General features: G+C 45.6%; 1 protein-coding gene across 1 annotated transcript in view; it reads left to right on the top strand.

Annotated features, from left to right (window-relative positions):
- Positions 1-19,851, top strand: part of prkx (protein kinase X-linked) — a 38,924-nt gene continuing 19,073 nt past the window's right edge. The window contains exons 1-4 of the mRNA XM_085264202.1: positions 1-788; positions 11,527-11,695; positions 12,634-12,897; positions 19,235-19,354. Of these exons, the coding sequence (XP_085120328.1) occupies positions 641-788; positions 11,527-11,695; positions 12,634-12,897; positions 19,235-19,354 (701 nt within the window). The 5' untranslated portion in view covers positions 1-640. The remainder of the gene's footprint in view (positions 789-11,526; positions 11,696-12,633; positions 12,898-19,234; positions 19,355-19,851) is intronic.

The raw sequence follows: 19,851 nt of genomic DNA on the forward strand, positions 1-19,851 counted from the left end.
CACATATACCGCTTCTTTAACGTGCAGATGTAAAACGACAATGATGAAGGAAAACTCGGATCTCGCTCACGTTCTCGTTTTATCCAGTAAACCGGTTCGTTTTCTTTTCTTCTGAAAGTCCTAACCGGAAATTACTTGAAAAGCGACCGGAATCTCTTCCTGGTCGATGTGGACAGAAAGAAGAAATTCAGGGTGAGGTCTGTTGTTGTAGTTGCGATAATAATGGGGAGAATTACTGACGATATGTCGGGAGAGGCCCGTGGTTTATGCAGGACTGCGTTGTGCGGCGTATGAAGCCCACTTTCATTATGCTTGAACAGATGTGCAGCGCTGCATTCTCCATGGACACTGTGTTAGCCGCTAACGCTACAGACTAGTGCACCTGTGACCGGCTTCTTTGTGTCATTTCAATCTGCGGTTATTTTCCCCATTGACTGTTAGTTAACTCAGCTTATTAAGGTGAACTTTAGGAGGTTTTTTGCAATCATCCAGGGCGGCAAGCCCCAGTCACTGGTATCCGACGTGCTGTGCAAGGTTGACGAAGAAGTCCGTCTCCAGAAATGCGTGGTGTTCGCTCAGTTTGCCCCTGGCTGGATGTTTATAGATCCACATAGTCCCAGAATAGTTCCGAAAGTCAGCGATGGCGTCATCCAAAGCAAAGGTCGGAGTCAACAGTGAGACAAACGCCCTTAAAGACAGTAAAAGCAACGCGAGCAGCTCAGCTGAGGACGCCTCACCACATAACCGCACATATTGCCTTGATGACCTGGAGACTGTCGCCACAGTCGGTGAGTTGACCACAACATTTGATTTGTCCGTAACTGTTCGGGTGTCTTATCTTAGGCTTAGGCGGGGTGTTCCCCAGAGGTGTTTGACGCCAGAAAACCTTTTTTAAAATTGATGAGTTTTCATATTTGAGATCTTTTCCTTAAAAACATAAAGCTGGAGCTGGTCACACCTGGACCAGGTGCTGATGGTGTGCAGGGTGAGAGTTTTACAGTCTGTGCTGATTGGTTTCTATGATCGTAACATGTTGTTCTAAGGAAGCAGAAGCTTTGCTGGAGTGTTCAGTGATTTCCTGTTATTGGCAGTCGTTGCCAACTGAAAGGTTCTCTGCTGTGAAACAATCGGATCTGTTCTGTTTCCTCATTAAAATGATCCCTCAGTTGGTCTGAACTGTGAGCGTGCAGTGTGTCACTCTTACTCACACGTTCACTCTTCTGCGTTTTCATTCAGTGTCCAGTGTGTGGCTGTTTGGAGTCATCGACTGTGCTGTGCTCAGGTCTGATAGACCGAATCCTGACTTTGATTCATTCCCATAGAAACTGTTGGAATTGAAGGTTCTGGTCTGAATGAATCTTCTACCGTTTCTTTATCTGTACTTTTCCCAGTAGTGTAAGCTCACTACTGCTGCTGCTGCTGCCCGTCACCCCTCCCAGGGTACGCACCACCAAACTTTTAAGCTTACCTTTTTTTTTTTTCATTTAAATACTCATATTGGTTGTATCAGCAGCAAAAACCACATATTCAAACAGAACAAACACCATTTTTACATATTTACATCATGGACAATAGTTACCAAAGCAGAGTACTGTACAGTTATTAAAATTAGAGTACAGATAAGTGGCAAGCCCAGGCTGTAGTGTGCAAACAGAGCCGGATACTGAAAGGTGCAGTTACAGCGCTGATGTAAACCTCTGTTTGTTGGGAGCAGTTCTGGTTGTGCAGTCTGACAGCTGCAGGGAGGAAGGACCTGCAGAAACGCTCCTTCATGCATCGAGGATGCAGCGGTCTGTCACTGAAGCAGCTCTGCAGCAACATCTACATGCATGGGCTGGGAGACTCTGTCCATCAGAGATGTTATTTTGGCCAGAGTCCTTCTGTCTCCCACCACCTGCACTGGGTCCAGGGTGCATCCCAGCACAGAGCTGGCCTTCCTGATGACTTTATCCATATAATATGGGTTCCATAGGTCAGATTATTAGGTGCGCTCAGACTTGATATGGTACAAAAAAGTAAGAGGCATTTAAAAAAAAATTAGAACAATATAAGCACCAGTGTCAATAACAACACTGTTTTTCAGCTGTGCCCCCACACACCGTGTGGTGTACATGCACACTATGCCTGACCTAAATCCAGTAGAGCAGCATGTTTTGGTCCACCTAACCTGCCCAGATTCACCTCAACGATGCCCTGGTCCAGATCTGCGAGGAGACCCTGTCCCTTGTCTCATTAGGAGCGTCCCCCATGTTGTCAGACGTCCATACAGGCACATAAGGAGTATCCTGCTGCATCAGTTTATCACTTTGGTTTTTGGAGTCTCTTTGAATTTAGCTTACTGTAGTTTTTTTCCACATTTGTATCAAATGTGGCATCCATTTGTTATTAACACATTATCCATTGAGCAGCATCAGGACCCGCACCAGTGGGGGGGTGCATGGTGGGTCCTGAGGTCCTGAGTTGGAATCCACCACCTGGCCTGTTCTGCATGCGTGTTCTACCCATGTTTGCGTGGCGTCTCTCTGAGTAATCCAGCGTCCTCCAAACACATGCATTTGGTGGGGTTGGGTTAATTGATGATTTTAAACTGCCCATGGGTGTGAATGGTTGTCTGGAGTGTGCTAGGCTCCACCCCCCATGATCGCTCGGCACCATATTGTCTTTGCTGACTGAATTGAGTTGGTGAGGAAGGCTGCTGGTGTTTCTGTGTAACTGCTGGCACATCCATCCCTGCCAGGGTTGCACCTCCGCGTCAGTCCAGGACTTAAAGAGAAATGTCGCACTTTTTAAACACAAATAATAGTTTTATCCTTTTAATATGCAAACACTGCAAATAAGTATCTCATCCAATAGTACTTCAGTCAGTATTGGGCGTCAGTGTGCTTCATCATAACTGTGTGGAGGTTACCCTTTGCTCAGGTCAGCTAGTATAAATGAATGAAGGCTCGTGGTTATCAGTAAACAATAAATATAAAGGTGTCACATCTTTCAGTAACAACTCGATTTGGTGCAGTTTGAACTGAACAGATTTGCATTTCAGTGACTACAAATGGCATCCAATTGAATAAAACTATGGGATGACACCATTTATGAATTGTTATGGAAGTGAAAAGTATTCTTCTTCTTCTTCTTCTTCTTTTTAAACATAATTTCCTCTGGAAGGATTCTGATTCTGATGCTGATATCTGATAGGCCAATAATGTCACCTGACCCATGTGTCATCTGGGCTGTAGAGATCAGAAAGCTGCCATGAACATGCCCAGGCAGAGGTTGGACATGTTCAGGCAGCAGGCTGCCGTGAGGACACCTCACTGTTGGCACCTGCTGTACGTGATGCCACAAGAACTCGGGCAGAAACCTTCGGACTCTTACCCAGAGGACTTACAGCCCAGCCAGCCGTGGGCTGGATTTAATAATAATAATGGATTGGATTTATATAGCGCTTTTCAAGGCACCCAAAGTGCTTTACAATACCACTATTCATTCACTCTCACATCCACACACTGGTGGAGGCAGCTACGGTTGTAGCCACAGCTGCCCTGGGGCAGACTGACAGAAGCCAGGCTGCCATATCGCACCATCGGCCCCTCTGGCCAACACCAGTAGGCGGTAGGTGAAGTGTCTTGCCCAAGGACACAACGACCAGGACGGAGAGCCCGGGGATCGAACCGGCGACCTTCCGGTTACAGATACGCTTCCCAACCCCCTGATCTCTCTTAAGCACTGCATTTTTTAATCAGTGTGACAAACAAATGCACGTGCCACACGTTACTTGAATTCAGAAAAGCTCGAGTCCGTTAGATATCCAATTTACAATTGTGTAAACTGGATGTGTAACTGTCTGTAGGGATGAAAGGAGCATGTCATAGAGTTTGCACTTAAAGACCAGTTTACTCAAGCTCAGCGAGTTTCATGATGTCTTATACTGATGTCACAAAAGTCCAGATGAACAGGATCAGCGCTCCTGGACTGAGCGTGCATCAAACCCATACCTTCCTGTTGCTGCTGTCACCCTGACGCTCGTCTCCACCCTCTCCACACTGATCCACCTCTCTTCTGCACTGTGCACTGCTGTGGATGTTTGCGGCATTTCACAGCTTGTTGTGTCTTTATTATTGTACCTGTTTGCCTCTCATGCACATGCATGTTTTCTGTTTTGCTTCTACTGACATTCATCCTTCTTCTCTCCAGTGCATACCTCCACCTGTCAGGCTCTCATCTCTTTCGCTGCATATAATAATGTTGTCTGAGAACATCATAGTCCAAGCAAACTCTCATCTGCCTCGTCTGTGAATCTGTCCATCGCCAGTCCAAGGAAGAAGGGGCTCAGAGTCCCCCCGATGTCACTTCAACCCAGCCCTGATCCGTCTGTCACTCCTGCACACCTGGCTCATTCTCACAATGTCCAGTCCAGCTTTCTGAGTCATTGACTGCTATGCACTCCAGACATTGGATCAGTTCCCTTAATTTACTACAGCACTCCAAACGTCTTATGAATAACTACAAGCCTAATATTAGCTGTCATGGTCAGATTAAAAGCACCTGGAAATGACAGTTTATATAATAAATATCTTTACAGCTGTGATCCCTGATGGCTCGCTGGGCCCTGTTTTAAAATCCTCTCTGATTTATTTTATAGAATTTTTCCTCCTCCTCCTTCTTCTGGTTGCATTTCCTCTCTGTATGAACTGAAGATGTGTTTGTATCTCTGTGTGGTTCAAGTTGAACTTCTCATCTGCTGCCTGTGTGTGTGAGTGTCCTCCACATATGTGAGTCACCCAGTCTGTTATGGGTCTTAAAGTTCTCCTTGTTGTATAGTTGGATCAAGATCAAATGAAAAAAGTTCCCCTGGCAGAACGATTTGAGTTAGTCACTGTTAGGGTGGAAACTGCACCCATCTGTCACCTCTGCTGTCTTTTTGAATGAAGAAACAATGTAAGGAGCCTTCAAAATGATGAATAGTCTAACATGCAGCATTTTGGTAATATGCATTAGGCTGCACACAAGCCAAAGCCTAATGAGTGCTGGGCAGGTGTGCAGCAGGGGATCGCATTCATCCGCTGTTTCTGGAAGCAACGGCATAAAAATCCTATTTGCCAACTCATTTTGTCTGATGAGAGGGATTTGGTGGCTAAAACAGACCAGCTAAAGCTCTTTATATGTGCACTTTAATTGTCATTGAAAACATAAGACAGCTCTCTGGTGCCATTAGGTGAGTCTGCTGCTGTCACATGCTGCGGTGGCCTTTGTGACCGTCACTCACAGTTTGGGGATTTGTTGATGCTGCTTTTATTTATTTATTGTAACTGGCGGTGCAGTGGGAATGTGTGCTGTTGCATACAGTACAGTTGTTTTGTCTAAGCTTCAGAAGCAAACAGGTAGATGAAGAGTTATGGATCAGTTTCAATTCAAAGTACATTATTGTCTGATGTCACCTGGCCTTCACTTTCAGTGTCACTGCTTGGTGTCTGATCACAACACTGAAAAGCATCTCTGTGCTTAGTAACATAACCGAGTGCCTGTGAGAACAGTTCTGTTCTTGGATGAGGGGAAAGGCTTGTCTAACAACATGCTAATTATGTAGTTAAGTGCACTGACGGCTTGCTAGCATTAAAGCTCTCCAGACTGGCTTTTGTTAAATCCTCCCACCATAATGTTTTGGCACAGTCTGCATGGAGGGCAACTGAAGAGTACACAGCTGTGCGTTTCATTCACCCACTATTCATGTCCTATTATAAGAAGCAGAGCCATCCTCTCTAACCCAACTACAGACCAGTACAGAAACTGCCCTTCTCTGACTAGACCTCTGCAAATGACTCATTACAAAGACTGAGGTGTGCGCCGTCTCCCTGAACCAGCTCATGCAGCAGGGCTGATGCAGACGGTCATAATCTTTGGTAATAGGGCGTTGCAGCTGAGTGGGCTGCGTGTGGTCGTTTCTTACACACTGACAGTCCTACAGAAGCATTTTCATTTTAAAAGACATTTTTCTAGATACGACTTGTTCACCTGACTGTGACGGTGCACCGCTGTTTCTTTGTTGCTGTGGCAACAGCAACAGGACTGAGACAAAGGTTGATTGGAGGTAAAGCTGAGGAACGAGACAGCCAGCATTTCATTAGGCAGCTGCAGCAGCTCCACGTGTGACTCAGAGTAGCTGTTATATCACACAGCCCATCAGCGCCGCAGGAATAAAATGCCAATTGGTGCTTTGTCTTTAGGAGGAGAACAGTTCTGGGCTCAGGCCAATACCTGACTGCACAAACTGTCCTCATGTGGCCACAGGAGGACACGCTGCCTGCTCCTGTGGGATCTCAGCCATTACTGCCCACTCTCACAGTTCCACTGTGACCTGACGGCACTCGGTCTGATTGCTCGTGCCCTTTCTTCCCTGTCTGAATGAATCACATTATTCTGTTTTTCTTAATGTTGTTTCTCATAGCAACAAGTATAAGGAGACGTGAAAGACCCACGAGCAACAATGGTGTTGTCCAATCAGATTAAGGATACTAGTCACACATGTAAGTGCAAAAGGCATGAAAACACTTGCACAACTAGTTTACAGGAACAGAGACGAAACTGAAGTGTGTGTGTGTGTGTGTGCGCGTGTGTGTGTGCGTGCGTGCGTGCGTGCGTGTGTGTGTGTGCGTGCGTGTACACTCCCTGAACAGTACTCGTCAAACACTTTGTGATTGCTGCTTCATGTTTCATGACCTACTTTCTCGTGTTACTTTAGCTAATAGCAAATAGCTGCTGCTTGTATAGTCATGATTCAGAACCAGTAGGTGTTTGGGGTCAGCGCAGCAACGTTTGCTCCTCTTCCTCTGTAGCTGACAGTCTGCTTGTAATCAGACGTATTTAAAGCCCTTTAGTTCTCTGTGGGTGGCACTTAAAAGGTTCAGTTAAGCATCAGCAACCTTACTGTGCTGATGGGAGCTCACTTCAGTTCTCTTTGGCTTCAGTAGCTTTGCAATCAGAATTGGGATCTAAATGCACTGTGATGTGAAGCACATTTTGAATCTCTGCATGCTCCTCTTGTATCTTTTATCTGTTCATGTATTCATTTCTATTTGTGTTATTTCAGTTGTTACATTAAATGTGGTGTCGTATGGAGACGTGTAAGGCAGGACAGGCAGGGAAAAGAGTAATAATAAAAGGATACAAATGGAAATGCACACCGTATCGCCAACAGCTGCCCCTGTAAGAAAAAACAAACGTACAACTCCCAGAGCACATAAATGGGAAAATACGCAGATACTTGAATCAACAGTTGTACTGGGAGTAAGTGAGCGAGTGTTATAATAACTGCGTCTTTGTCACAAATGTGCTTCATAATGAGGATGGGAAGCCCCAGTAATGTCCCCCAGGAGCCAGAGGCAAATAATGAACCAGGACAACCGTGCCATTCGTAGCCCCCACAGTACCGAAGACCTGAGGCAGCACATCTGCGACATCTGCAGGCCCATCCTAGCAGGAGAGGGACGGAGGCCCCAGATGGGGTGTCCACATCCAAAGGGTGAGAGTCCCAGAGGACCAGAGGCAACGGCCAGTCGCTAGAGACCAGCCACCTTGGTACTTGGTACAGGTTTCCAGGGACCTGAAAATTCCCCGTGACACCACCGAGTCTGGGGCACCCACTACCCCCACCACACAGAGTAGACTGGGGCTCATCTGCACACTGTGTCACAATACCAATCAGTTACAACAGACACACACACACACTAAAGGGATGAGACAAACTGGTCTGGGTCTGAAACAAGCTGCACCCAACAACGGTTGTTCCCTCACCTGGACGCCCCAACCCACCCAATTGGCCTAACGGCACCCACGAGGCGCAGAGTGGACATTCTAATGTGGGTCGGCCCAAACTGCACGGCGAGTTGGCCAGGGAGGTGCAGACAGCCCCCACAGAAGGAGGGACACAGCCAGAGACCAGGCGACCCCGGGCGTGGGATCCCAGGCCCAGCACTCGCCCCTGCCCAGCTGGGGGCAAGTCCCCCACACCACAAGCACCCCAGTGCCCACATCCCAAGACCGTTAGGCAGCACCCACCCCACTTCTCAACCGTCACCAACTGAGGCAGATGCATAGACACTCCAAAACTGCAACCGCAGCTCTCCAGCCCCCAGGAGGCCACCAGGCACCCGTAGTCCCAGAGACCATCATCACCCACCTGCAAGTCAAACAGGGAAATGAGACTACACCCAACCACCCCCATTAAGTAGTGGAATTGATCAGTGGGGGCCGGAGGGAGACAAATTCATCCGTCCGTGGTTTGGTGAAGAGGCAGACATTCCACCCGTTTCTATTTTGATTGGTGCATAAGGTGTTTTTTTGGTTTCCAGTTCATGAGGATACTTTTCTTTGTGATTCGTAAGAAAAGAAGGAGTATAAATGATGTATTTGCTTCCATATCTAGTTCACCTCTATCACTGAAGTTGCACAGTTTGGGTGAGGTTGGTATGCTGTAACGAGACATGTGGTCATAGGTCTTACCCACATGTGCTCACGACCATATAGCATGCATATAATTCTCAGCAGAGTTGTTTTTGCAATAAGTGCACGTGTTCGACTGAGTGAGGTCCATTTGGAACGAACTTTGCCCTCTCAGTTTATGGTTGGGAGCGAAATTGATTTGTCAATTTTAAACAATACAAACTTTTTGAGGTACAGATATTTAAAACGTTTGACACCCAAGTAGGTATTTCTAGATTCAGGTCTCTGGGGTTGAATCTTTCCTGTATGATGATTTCAGTTTCTCATATTCAAGAAATGTGCATTTGCTGATTCTATGTGTTATAGGTTCTTCAAATGAAACAAATTTTCCATCTTGTAGAACATGTTCTGGATTTTTCCCCTTCTCGTGCCACAGTGAAAAACTGCAAAGCATTGTCTTTTTCTGATAAATATCGGGATTGTTCCAAATCGGTGTTAGTTTCATGGGCTAAGTGGAGACTTCCCACCAGACTGTGAGAGAAGTGTTTATGTTGAGGGTTTTAAAGCACTTATGATGATCAATGCTGGAGCTGATGGTGGCAGACTGGAGATTTTCACTTTTCTACAGAAGGCTTGCTCTGGGTCCAGCATAGGGCTGTCTAAGAAGCTTGGTTTAATCCATTTTAAAACAGATCTATTGGATAAGAAATGGTGAGAAAGATTTGTCAGTTCTAGATCACACTCATGTTTTGGTTTTTGTAGAGTTTAGACTTTTTATTAGGATCATTGAAAATGAGTAGTTTATTTTCAGCAGACTCATCATTTTAGTGGCAACTCTTCCCATGAGTGATATAGGTAAAGTTCTTCAGTGTGTGAGATCACCCTCTAGCATTTTTAATAATGGAATATGATTCAACTGGATCAGGTTTAAGAGCTCGACTGAAAAATGTATACCTGGATATGTAATGTTACCTGGATATATTGGAGCGGTGTCTGACAGTTCAGAGGCAGAGCTGCTGATTTACTCTGGTCGATGGAGTGTCTGATATGGATTAAAACTTATCTATAAATGTGATCGTCTTTAGCAAGGTTTGTAAGTAAAGTAAGTAAAATGTTATTTACATAGGACCTTTCACGACGAAATCACAAAGTGCTTCACAGAAGCTAAAACATAAAAACAAAAAGCAGCCAAAAGCAAGTTTAAAAAGATGAGTTTTTAGCTGTTTTTTAAAAGAGATGACTGAGTCCACAGATCTCAGGCTCGATGGAAGATGGGAGTTCCAGAGTCTGGGGGCCACAGTTACAGAAGCTCTGTCTCCTTTTGTTTTCAACCTCGTGTAGTGGACATGACCTCAGGGACCTACTGGGGATGTAAGGATGTAAAAGATCACTGATGTATGTTGGTGCTTGTCCATGCAGAGCCCTGAATGCCAAAATCATAATCAAAAAGTGGACTCTGAATTTTATGGGGAGCCAGTGCAGCTGGATCAGCAGGGGTGTGGCATGGGAGTACCTGGAAGACTTGGTCAATAGCCTTGCGGCAGCATTCTGAGCACCCTGCAGGCGGTCCAAGAAGGCATTACTTAGACAGGTGAACAAAGAATTACAATAGTCCAAACAAGATGAAATAAATGCATGTATGATCATTGTCAGTTCAGAGCGTGACACAGTAGGACTCAGCAAAGTTTCTTAAATGGTAAAAACAGAAGCGGACCAGAGATATAACGTGAGCGTCCAGCGTCAGAGCTGGGTCAAAAGTAACACCAAGACTCCTAATAGAAGATTTGGCAAATGAAGCAAGAGGGCCTAAATTTTCCACTACCAAGGGCACAAATTTATCGGGAGCATAAACAAGGACTTCAGTTTTCTCTTAAAGGAGATATATAACTGAATATCATCTGCATAGCAGTGATAAGAAATGTCCTTAAACGTGCTCAATAAGTGCTGAAGAGGGAGTAAATACAACAAAAACAATAAGGGTCCCAACACAGAACCTTGTGGCACACCATAGGCAAGAGAAGTGGAGGAAGACCTGAACTTAGAGGTAGCCACAGAGAAGAATCGCTCACACAAACAGTCCAAAGCAGACCCTGATATACCCACCCAGTGTCTCAGCCTATCTAACAAAATGTGATGGAAAGTAACACGTCATAAGCGTATAGGCTCACCTTCTGGTCTGTCTTCAGTTTGAACTTTGATAGCTACGTTTGGTCAGATTGCTGCTGCTGCTGCTAATGGTGAATCCGTTTAGTTCCAGTAGAGTTATATTGTTAAGAAGTTCTGCAGTGTCAGCATCGGAGGGATTCATCTGTGATGAGTGTAAAGCTGCATAAAGGTCTTTAAAATGTTTTTTTTCCTGCTGTACTGAGCGTGTCAATTTCTGGATTAAATCTAGGTTGAAGTCTCCTCCTATTATGAGTCGGTGTCAGTGATCAGAAAGGGAAGGAAAGAAGAAAGGAGGGGTCATCAACATTTGGACCATATATACTAGCCAAACACGAACTTCATACATTAAGTATTATAAGTCTGCCCTCTGGATCTGTAAGTGTTGCTTATAGTGAAGTTAGTTTTTCTCCTAACAAAGGGCAGCCAAAGAACGCCCTTCAAACAAGCTGAGTTGTGCTTACAGATTGATTAAAGGAGTTCAGCTTGTAGTGAAGGAAAAAAGGGTCACACCAAATATTGACTGTGAAGCTTGGTAGAATTGCACAAATACTGCATTTTCCTTATATGTTTAAAAGTATGCAGAGGTTTCAATAAATCCATTTTGTGCATTTTTCCTGACACAATGTAAAACAGCATCTAAAAAAATGAAGGGTGTAAAGACTCTTGCACCACAGACTTGCTGGTGTGCTCCTGCGTACTATTAGAAACATTAAATAAGAACTAAGACACACACATAACCCGTTCACATGCAGCTAAAAACAGCCACAACACGCTGGGAAGAGCAGCCCGCCTGAGCTGCGCCTGCCTGGCACCAGGACGGCCTTGGTTCCAGGCTGATGATTACTCCTGCTTGATAAACAATCCTTTGTCATGGTCAAGTTCCCCTGTGTGACCCCCTACTTCCCCCTGTTTCTCCCACTTTAGGCACGGGGACTTTTGGACGGGTCTTCCTGGTCAAGGACAAAAAGAGCAGGGCCTTCTTTGCCCTGAAGCAGATGAAGATCCCTGACGTGATCCGACTGAAGCAGGAGCAGCACGTCCACAACGAGAAGGAGGTGCTGAGCGAGGTCAACCACTCCTTTCTCATCAGACTGTGAGTGCTCTTCGCAGTCTCATCTGCAAACACATGGGGGCTCGTAGTCCAGTTGTAAATATGATCAACCTATCTCTAATAATCAGCTATGTACCACAGGCCTTCAAGCTGGCTGTAGTTAAACCTTTACTCAAAAAGCATCTCTAGACCCAGCAGTCTCAGCTAATTACAGGCTAATCTCCTTCCTTTATATCAAACATCCTTGAAAGAGTAGTTCACACACTGAGGTCAATTATGGAGTTCCACAGGGTTCAGTGCAAGGCCCAGGTCGGTTTACACTTACATGCTTCATTACAGGCAGTGTAGATGATGAGGGACTAGCAGAGAGGCAATGTTTCTGTCACATTCTCTTTGCTGGCTTCCTGTTAAATCCAGAGTTGAATTGAAACTCCTTCACAAACAGGGTTATGGTTTGCTTTGAGGTGATTGTTGTTGTGATCTCAACCTATATAAATAAAATAAAATTGACTTGAACATTTCTCAGTTTCGATGTGTTTTGGTGTGAATAATCATCCAAAGCATCATAAGAAAACACGCTTACTCTTTAGCGTGTAACATGGGAGCGTTGTGTTTTCTGTGTTACATAAAGGATAGAAATGACAAATTGTGAAAGCAAGAGTAGAGCTGAAACGTATGTGAGGGTCAGAGAGGCCAGCAGCCTCGTCCATCTTCATCAGTGACGGTGCTTTTTTGTCCTCGTTCATCTGAAGTGCCCTCCAGCTGAAACGCTTCCTGCACGCCTGCCCAAACACCACTGGGACATAAAAGAGCCGCAGAATGATGCAGCTTCTCATCTGATGTGATTCTCTCCACTTATTTAGACGTTAACAGTTTTGCCCTGCAGTGAACTTGTAGGACTGAACAAGACAGTGATGATAAAAGCTAAATGTAAGCCTGAGCTAACAGCACGTTTGACCCTGCTGTCTGTTACGTGGCAGGTTCTGGACTCACCACGATGAACGTTTTCTCTATATGCTCATGGACTACGTGCCAGGCGGCGAGCTCTTCAGCTACTTACGGAGCCGTGGGCGCTTCAGCAACGCCACGGGCCTTTTCTATACCTCTGAGATCGTTTGTGCCATTGAGTACCTCCACTCCAAAGAAATTGTGTATCGAGACCTGAAGCCTGAGAACATCTTGCTGGACAGCGAAGGACACATCCGTCTGACCGACTTTGGCTTTGCCAAGAAGCTCACGGACAGGTAAAAACCAGTGTTTGTGTGCTCACTGGATATTTGTTTTGAGGTAAGAACTAAATGCAGAAGAAAGATTTAAGGTAACGAATGCGTATTGTTGAAACAAGTAACACCCATAAGACACTAGCTGATGCTGGGGACGATACAGAGCTGTCTTTGGAATAAAGATGTGTTTTGCAATAAAATAGCTTCTTGTGGATTTCGTTCAACAAGCCTTTTGTAGCTTTCAGTTGCACGAGTCCATCATGAGCCCCTCAGCCTCAGTCACGATGCCTCATCAAGTAATGAAAGCTGATCGTGGATGTTGGAGACGAGTAACTGAGGTTTAACCTGAAAGGGCAGCAATGGTAGCAATGATTTGGTGTATAACTCTGTGCAGCACACAGACTCCATCTTCCGATTGCTCTTGAAGGTGTCCCACTGCAGAAAATTAGCTTCTGTGATTGGTGGAGAAAGTAGATGATTGCTTGTCAGAGCTGAAAGGAATTTGGAATAGTCTCTGAAATGATCTGTAAAGCCAGATGACAGATAACAAATGATATCATGTATTTATAGAAACAAAGCCAGGAGCAACAAAGCAGCTGATTCTAACCAGACGTGCTCATAAACTGAGTGGAAGGCTTCGTCTGATCCACGGCAGACGTGTCCTTCCAACACATTTGCCTGTTTATAGTAAAACATTTAGTACATACAGCTGCAAGATGTATTGAACATTATGTTCATAATACGTTATTGTCCAATAAGCCTGGGCTTGTTGCTTTTTCTAATGCAATCATGTTTCTTTCACACCAGAACTTCATGTCACCCCTCAGCCGTCAGAGGCTCGTGAAGTATGGTCAGGTGGTGTGAATCCACCAACTGGAGAACAGCACCACAGGTCGCATTAAAACTGACGAGATCTATGACCTCAAGATCGGAGGTCAAGTTTTCTGAAAATCTTACAAACGCAATAACTTGAAAACGAGGCGACATGAGATTTTGAGAGCATAGAGGTGTGCGCCCGCAGGCTGACAGTACTTTTAATAAACCATGAAAGAAGGAACTTTCTGTTCCACATTAATGTGTCCAAGTTTTAATGCACAGACTTTATTTGCTGTGTGTTTTACTGAATCTGATTAAAAGATATGTTACCAAAGAAAAAAGCCCAGATTAGCATCATGTGATGCACACATGGGTGGCTGTCCCTTCCCTGCGTCTCACTGTGCCCCACAGGCTACTGCTAAACCTAGAGGTCAGACCTGAGCTGACCTTTGGTTGAAACCTGCAAATATCAGGTTCAGTTTGTGATACTGAACCTTTATATTATAATCTGCCTGCCTCTCTGCCTCAGCTCCTTCCTACTGTACATCAAATAGAAAATGTAACCACTTCTTTATAAAGCGACGCCTCTGTAATTCATACAAGATAATGATGTGAGGAACAAATGTCCTCTTGATTGCAAATGCTGTCGGTGCTCTGCCCACACGGCTCACTGCGCTGCGTCTATACCCGGTTATGTCCTGGTTTGTGAGGATTCAGGTTGCACTTCATTACGTTTACAGTAGTGAAGTTTGTTCTCCTCATAACAGAGTATTTTGTGGGAACAGATCTGAATGTTTACTGTTGTTTGCGTGTTTATGTAACTACTGTGGGATCCATGGATGGGATGCGTGCACAGTAAATGACCTCGGACAGCATCTGCTGTCATTTGGTGACATTATTTTTTAAATGATCCAATAAAATAGAACATGTTGGATGTTGTTGATTGAAGCGTGGGATTTTGGGCTGAATGTGATTGGATAAATTTGGCATTTTGTATTTTTGCTGCATAAATTCTGTTTTTCTGCAGCTTTGCCTGAGAAAGAGCACAAACGACCATCGGTCAGGAGCCCTGGACACAAACAGCCGCTGCACTCGTGTGAGGCAGAAGCCGCCCTTTGTCTTTTTATTTAGGATTGTTTTAACTGTGAGGTTCTGCTGGATTGTGCACACGGTGCACGTCCACTGTCACGGCTTTAGCTGAAATTTAAAAGACGCACGAAAGCGTTCACAGGGGAGAGTTGACAGAGGCAGCTTGATGGCTTTTCACTGACTGAGGACGTTCACAACAGGTAAAAGCACTTTGGCTTGGACTCATGCTGCTCACTGGATGGTTGTATTGTTTTGAGTTTGATTGGCCAGTTAGCTCATAGAGAGCTTCATGTTCCTGTGAGATGGAGGAAATGTTTCACTGGAGGAGAAACTGGCGTCCTTTAGCCTGAATTAGATATACAGTAGTCGAGATCTCCCGGTCACCTCAGCAGAATGTCGAAGATGCAGAGTGAAGGCAGAGATGGCTTTATGTCTGCACTGCGGTCTCAGTTTCTCTCTGCATTTCGCCCAGAGCTGTACATGTAAAGATAATGGTGTAAGATTACATTTCCCCCAGACTGCGAGAGCAGAACAGATGGACAGCAGATACCTTTCTGATGTGCAAGTGACCCTCTTATATAAATGGAGGGCAGCAGAATTGCCTGGAATAGGAAGACAACTGCCTGATTGCCACGAGCTTTGTTGTGCTCTCCACGTTCAGGTTGTGATAAAGCACAGAGCTGCCAGTGTCTCCACAGTGCCCCCTGCTGGCAGATACACTCATCAGCACATTCAAACGTGACGACACGAAACTGTCGATATCATCACATATCACACTTATGTCCATCCTGCACCCCACGTATGATTCTACCGACAGCAGCAGCCTCCTCCTCCTCCGCCGGGGCGACGTGATTTCCATACAAATTACTGTTGTCATGGTAACTGGTTGAAAGAGGTCATTACCTAGGTGATATTGGTGACAAATGATGAAAGGCTGGCACTGGACCAAGTGCTCTTCAACAAAGGACAAGTGGCTTTGACAGAGGCGTGTGTGTGTGCGTGTGTGTGTGCGTGTGTGTGTGCGCGCGTGTGTGCGTGTGTGTGCGTGTGTGCGTGTGTGAGTGTGTGCGTGCGTGCGTGCGTGCGTGCGTGTGTGTGTGCGTGCGTGTTTGTGTGTGCGTGTGTGTGTGTGTGAGCGCGTGTGTGGTGTGTGCGCGCGTGTGTGGTGTGTGCGCGCGTGTGTGTGTGGCGTGTGTGTGTGTGTGCGTGTGTGTGGTGTGTGTGTGCGCGCGCGTGTGGTGTGTGTGGCGTGTGTGTGTGTGGTGTGTGTGTGTGGTGTGTGCGCGTGTGTGTGTGTGCGTGCGTGCGTGTGTGTGGTGTGTGTGCGTGCGTGTGTGTGGTGTGTGTGCGTGCGTGTGTGTGGTGTGTGTGCGTGCGTGTGTGTGGTGTGTGTGGTGTGTGTGCGTGCGTGTGTGTGGTGTGTGAGCGCGTGTGTGGTGTGTGAGCGCGTGTGTGGTGTGTGCGCGCGTGTGTGTGTGGCGTGTGTGTGGTGTGTGTGTGCGCGCGTGTGTGTGTGGTGTGCGTGTGTGTGGTGCGTGCGCGTGTGTGTGCGTGCGCATGTGTGTGTGGTGTGTGTGTGGTGTGTGTGCGTGCGTGTGTGTGTGGCGTGTGTGTGTGTGTGTGGTGTGTGTGTGCGCGCGTGTGTGTGTGGTGTGCGTGTGTGTGGTGCGTGCGCGTGTGTGTGCGTGCGCATGTGTGTGTGGTGTGTGTGTGGTGCGTGCGCGTGTGTGTGTGTGCGTGCGTGTGCGTGGCACATGCAGAGAGTGTCAATCAGCTAGACAGGAGCATGCACAGCCACATGTAAGTAATCTGCTCTAGACTGCATTTCATCACAGCTCCTGGACAAACAGCTGTAGTGATGATGATGTGTTTCAGTCTTATCTTCTGATGTTGTCCTCTAATGTTCTGTGTTGGAGGATGAAACCTGCCCAGTGTTGCTGCAGTGCGCTCACACACTGGCGTGGCTGCTTTGTCAGTAATAGACTCTTTGGTTGCTGTGGCAGAAAGATGATGCAGAGGTGATGCACATTTAAAACACGCCTAACTGAAATGTGCAGGAGCGATGCTGTGACTAATAGTGTCGGCTGGTTTTTCTTTGTTCCATTAGTCTGCTGGTGTGTCACCAGTTGCAGCAAAGCAGCTGATGTACTTTATTAGTTTAGTTACAGATTTGTGTTCCTGTTCTGCGCTTCATGGTTCACAGCACAGCTTCAGATCCAGGTGAGAGCAGAGTGTGGGTGTGTGTCCAGCACCAGCTGTATCCAGTCTGAATACAGATCAGTTTAAGCCTTTTATTGGTCTGTAAATTCTGAGGACGGAGAGGGAGAGACAATTAAACATGCTAGAGTGGACATGTGGGCGGGGTCAACAGCAGCAGTTATAAATGCCTCTGCCCATATTCACTGATGATTTTCTCCCAGTGTCCAGGTGGGTTCTCTCCAGGTTACTGCGACTTCCTGCCAGTCTAAACACATGCAGGTGGAGGGGTTAAACTGTGTGTAGGTGTGAGTGTGTCTGTGTTAGTCTGGCAACCTGTCCAGGGTGTGTCCCACCTCTCGGTCGGTACATGCATTTAATGGAAGCTTTGTGTGTTTTCCATTCGCACACTGTGGACGTTGTAAAGCATTTATGGACATGAATAGTAGCATTTGACAGGATTGCTGTCTCTCTAAACATGGCTGCGACTATATTAACGTGACAGTCTATAAATCTGTTCTCCACTCTCGGATTTGGAACATGCGATCATGTGAGTCTGCACAATAACAGGAGAGTTTGTATGCATCAAAAGCAGCTCTCACCAGCGTGCTTGTTTAGCTGTGTGGAGTCAGGACGATCTTCCAAGGCTCCTCTAAGTATTGGATCCTTTGATGGACTTCTTCTTTGTGGAGAGACTGAAACAGTGTTGTGCATGTTTATTCTTTCACCTCACAAATTGTCATTTCACTTATTTTGAAAAGTTCTGGTCGACACGATTGAGCCTTTGTCTCAGACTGTGTCCACCCTAGAACGGGCGTAAGTTGTTCTGAAGGTAACATCATCGTGTGTACCCAACTGAAAGGAGGTTTACAAATGTGAATAGAGTTGACTAAAGCAGCATATTGCATTAAGTGTAAGGCAGTGTACACAGACAGCATCTCTAAAGCTGCTCCTGCTTCCCGTTATTGTTCGCACCTCCTTCATTTGTTGCTCAGTATTTGATTTCACTGCCGGCCTACGGCTGTGCGATGTGACCAAAACCTCATGTCCCGATATCAGACATCTATCGTCCGATAACGATATAAATCACAGAAATGTAACATTTTCTGTAAATTCTGTGAATCTCGAGCAGCTCGACTTGCGTGAAGTGTTTCCTGCTGTGCGTCGTGTAGCTGGAGTCGAGTGTTTTAACCGATGCATGAAACGATATGTTTTTAGACATAAGTTGTAACGGCGCCGTTTTCTTTGTGAGTATTTCTTACACGGCGTGCTGCGGGGAGAAGCCTGTTCTAACGTTTGAGTCTGAGGTTTATTTTTTAGCACCTGGCGTCTTTTTTACTTCTCATCCATAAATAATCTGCTCTTTCACGTGATTCAGTTTATTTTGAAAAGTCTCAACAGGATCTTGAGCTTTATTGTGAAAGGTTTATGTGGAACATAAACAAGCGGACACGCGATGCTGTTACCGTCGTTGTTGCTAACGACAACGCATAAAAACAGGCGCTTGTCCGTCCGTAGTGTGGTTTTATTAAATATAAGAGAAAGAGAGAACTTTAAGAAATGAACACAGCCGCTACAGTGACATCAGAACATGAACAAATATTGCCGTAAACAGTTTATTTTGTGACACCACGAAACAAACGACAGCGTAAAATGAAACGACGGACGTTTTTATATCGTCATCAGATATATATGGTTATAGCAAACAGCCCTATGCCCGCCCACATTACACTCAGGCAGACATCGATCCATTACTCTTCCCACGTCCACACTGAGGCCCCACATCCTCATGGTAATACTGAAGATGACACAGCTGGGCCAGAATGCAAGTGCAGATCACGTTAGCAGTGTGGAACGTAAAGGTTACAAAAAGAAATGATAACGGGGATCACAGAACTGTTTGTGTTTGCATCTTGTCTCTGGACCAACTGCAGAAGCATCATGGTGATGCAAATACAAATGAGAAGGATGTTAGAATCACCTGAAACCCTTCATCATAAAAAGGCTCACGTTGGTCTTCTGTGGCCAGTTTAGCCACTGGATGAATTAATAACATTCATTTATGATCTGAACATGAAGCCATTTCACACCAAAGCTGTTCTTACTCTGCTAGTTATATGGAAAGAATCAATAACTTTGACAGAAAGAAAATTACAATGAAACCTGTTATTCATAATAACTCAGCTGTCACACAAGTAGGTTTGGATTGAAGAAGCAGGAGATGGAATAAATATTTGATGTCCTCTCTGGCAATCAGGACCTGGACTCTGTGTGGGACTCCTGAGTATCTGGCCCCTGAAGTCATCCAAAGCAAAGGTCACGGCCGGGCAGTGGACTGGTGGGCTCTGGGCATCCTCATCTTTGAAATGCTGGCTGGGTAAGTGGTGCAGTCTAAACATCTCTACACCTGCTGTAAACACTAGAGGGCACTCTCCTCCATTAGACCGACTGGGGTAAATCTGCACTCCTTCATTTTGTAAAAGGCAGTCAGAGTCGAACCTGTTTGACCTTTAACCTCCTAGGACCTGCGTCCACATATGTGGGCATCACATTTTGGGTTATTTAGACCAAAATACTCAATTTTGCTCTACAAGGGCCTGATGTCCACTGACGAGGACGTAATGCTGCTACTGCTCTATCAACATTTTAAACGAATATCTTCATATGTGGCTCTCATTTTTCTTAGAAACAAAAATAAGGTAGAAAAAAATCTGGTAATTCTTTGTTTTTACATTCATCAGGACCCAATCAGCCCAAATATCAAAGAGAGATTGAAAATGTATCCTGTGGAAGATTTTGGGTCTTAGGAGGTTAAAGTCAGGCCCAAGGCCACGGCTGATATGTGGAGGGAGACGTGCTGAAATCTACAGTCTG

The sequence above is a fragment of the Mchenga conophoros genome, linkage group LG23, assembly GCF_057382185.1.
Source record: "Mchenga conophoros isolate Kocher_MC1m ecotype Shallow Benthic linkage group LG23, M_conophoros_male_GT1.1, whole genome shotgun sequence".
NCBI classification, from domain to species: Eukaryota; Metazoa; Chordata; class Actinopteri; order Cichliformes; family Cichlidae; genus Mchenga; species Mchenga conophoros.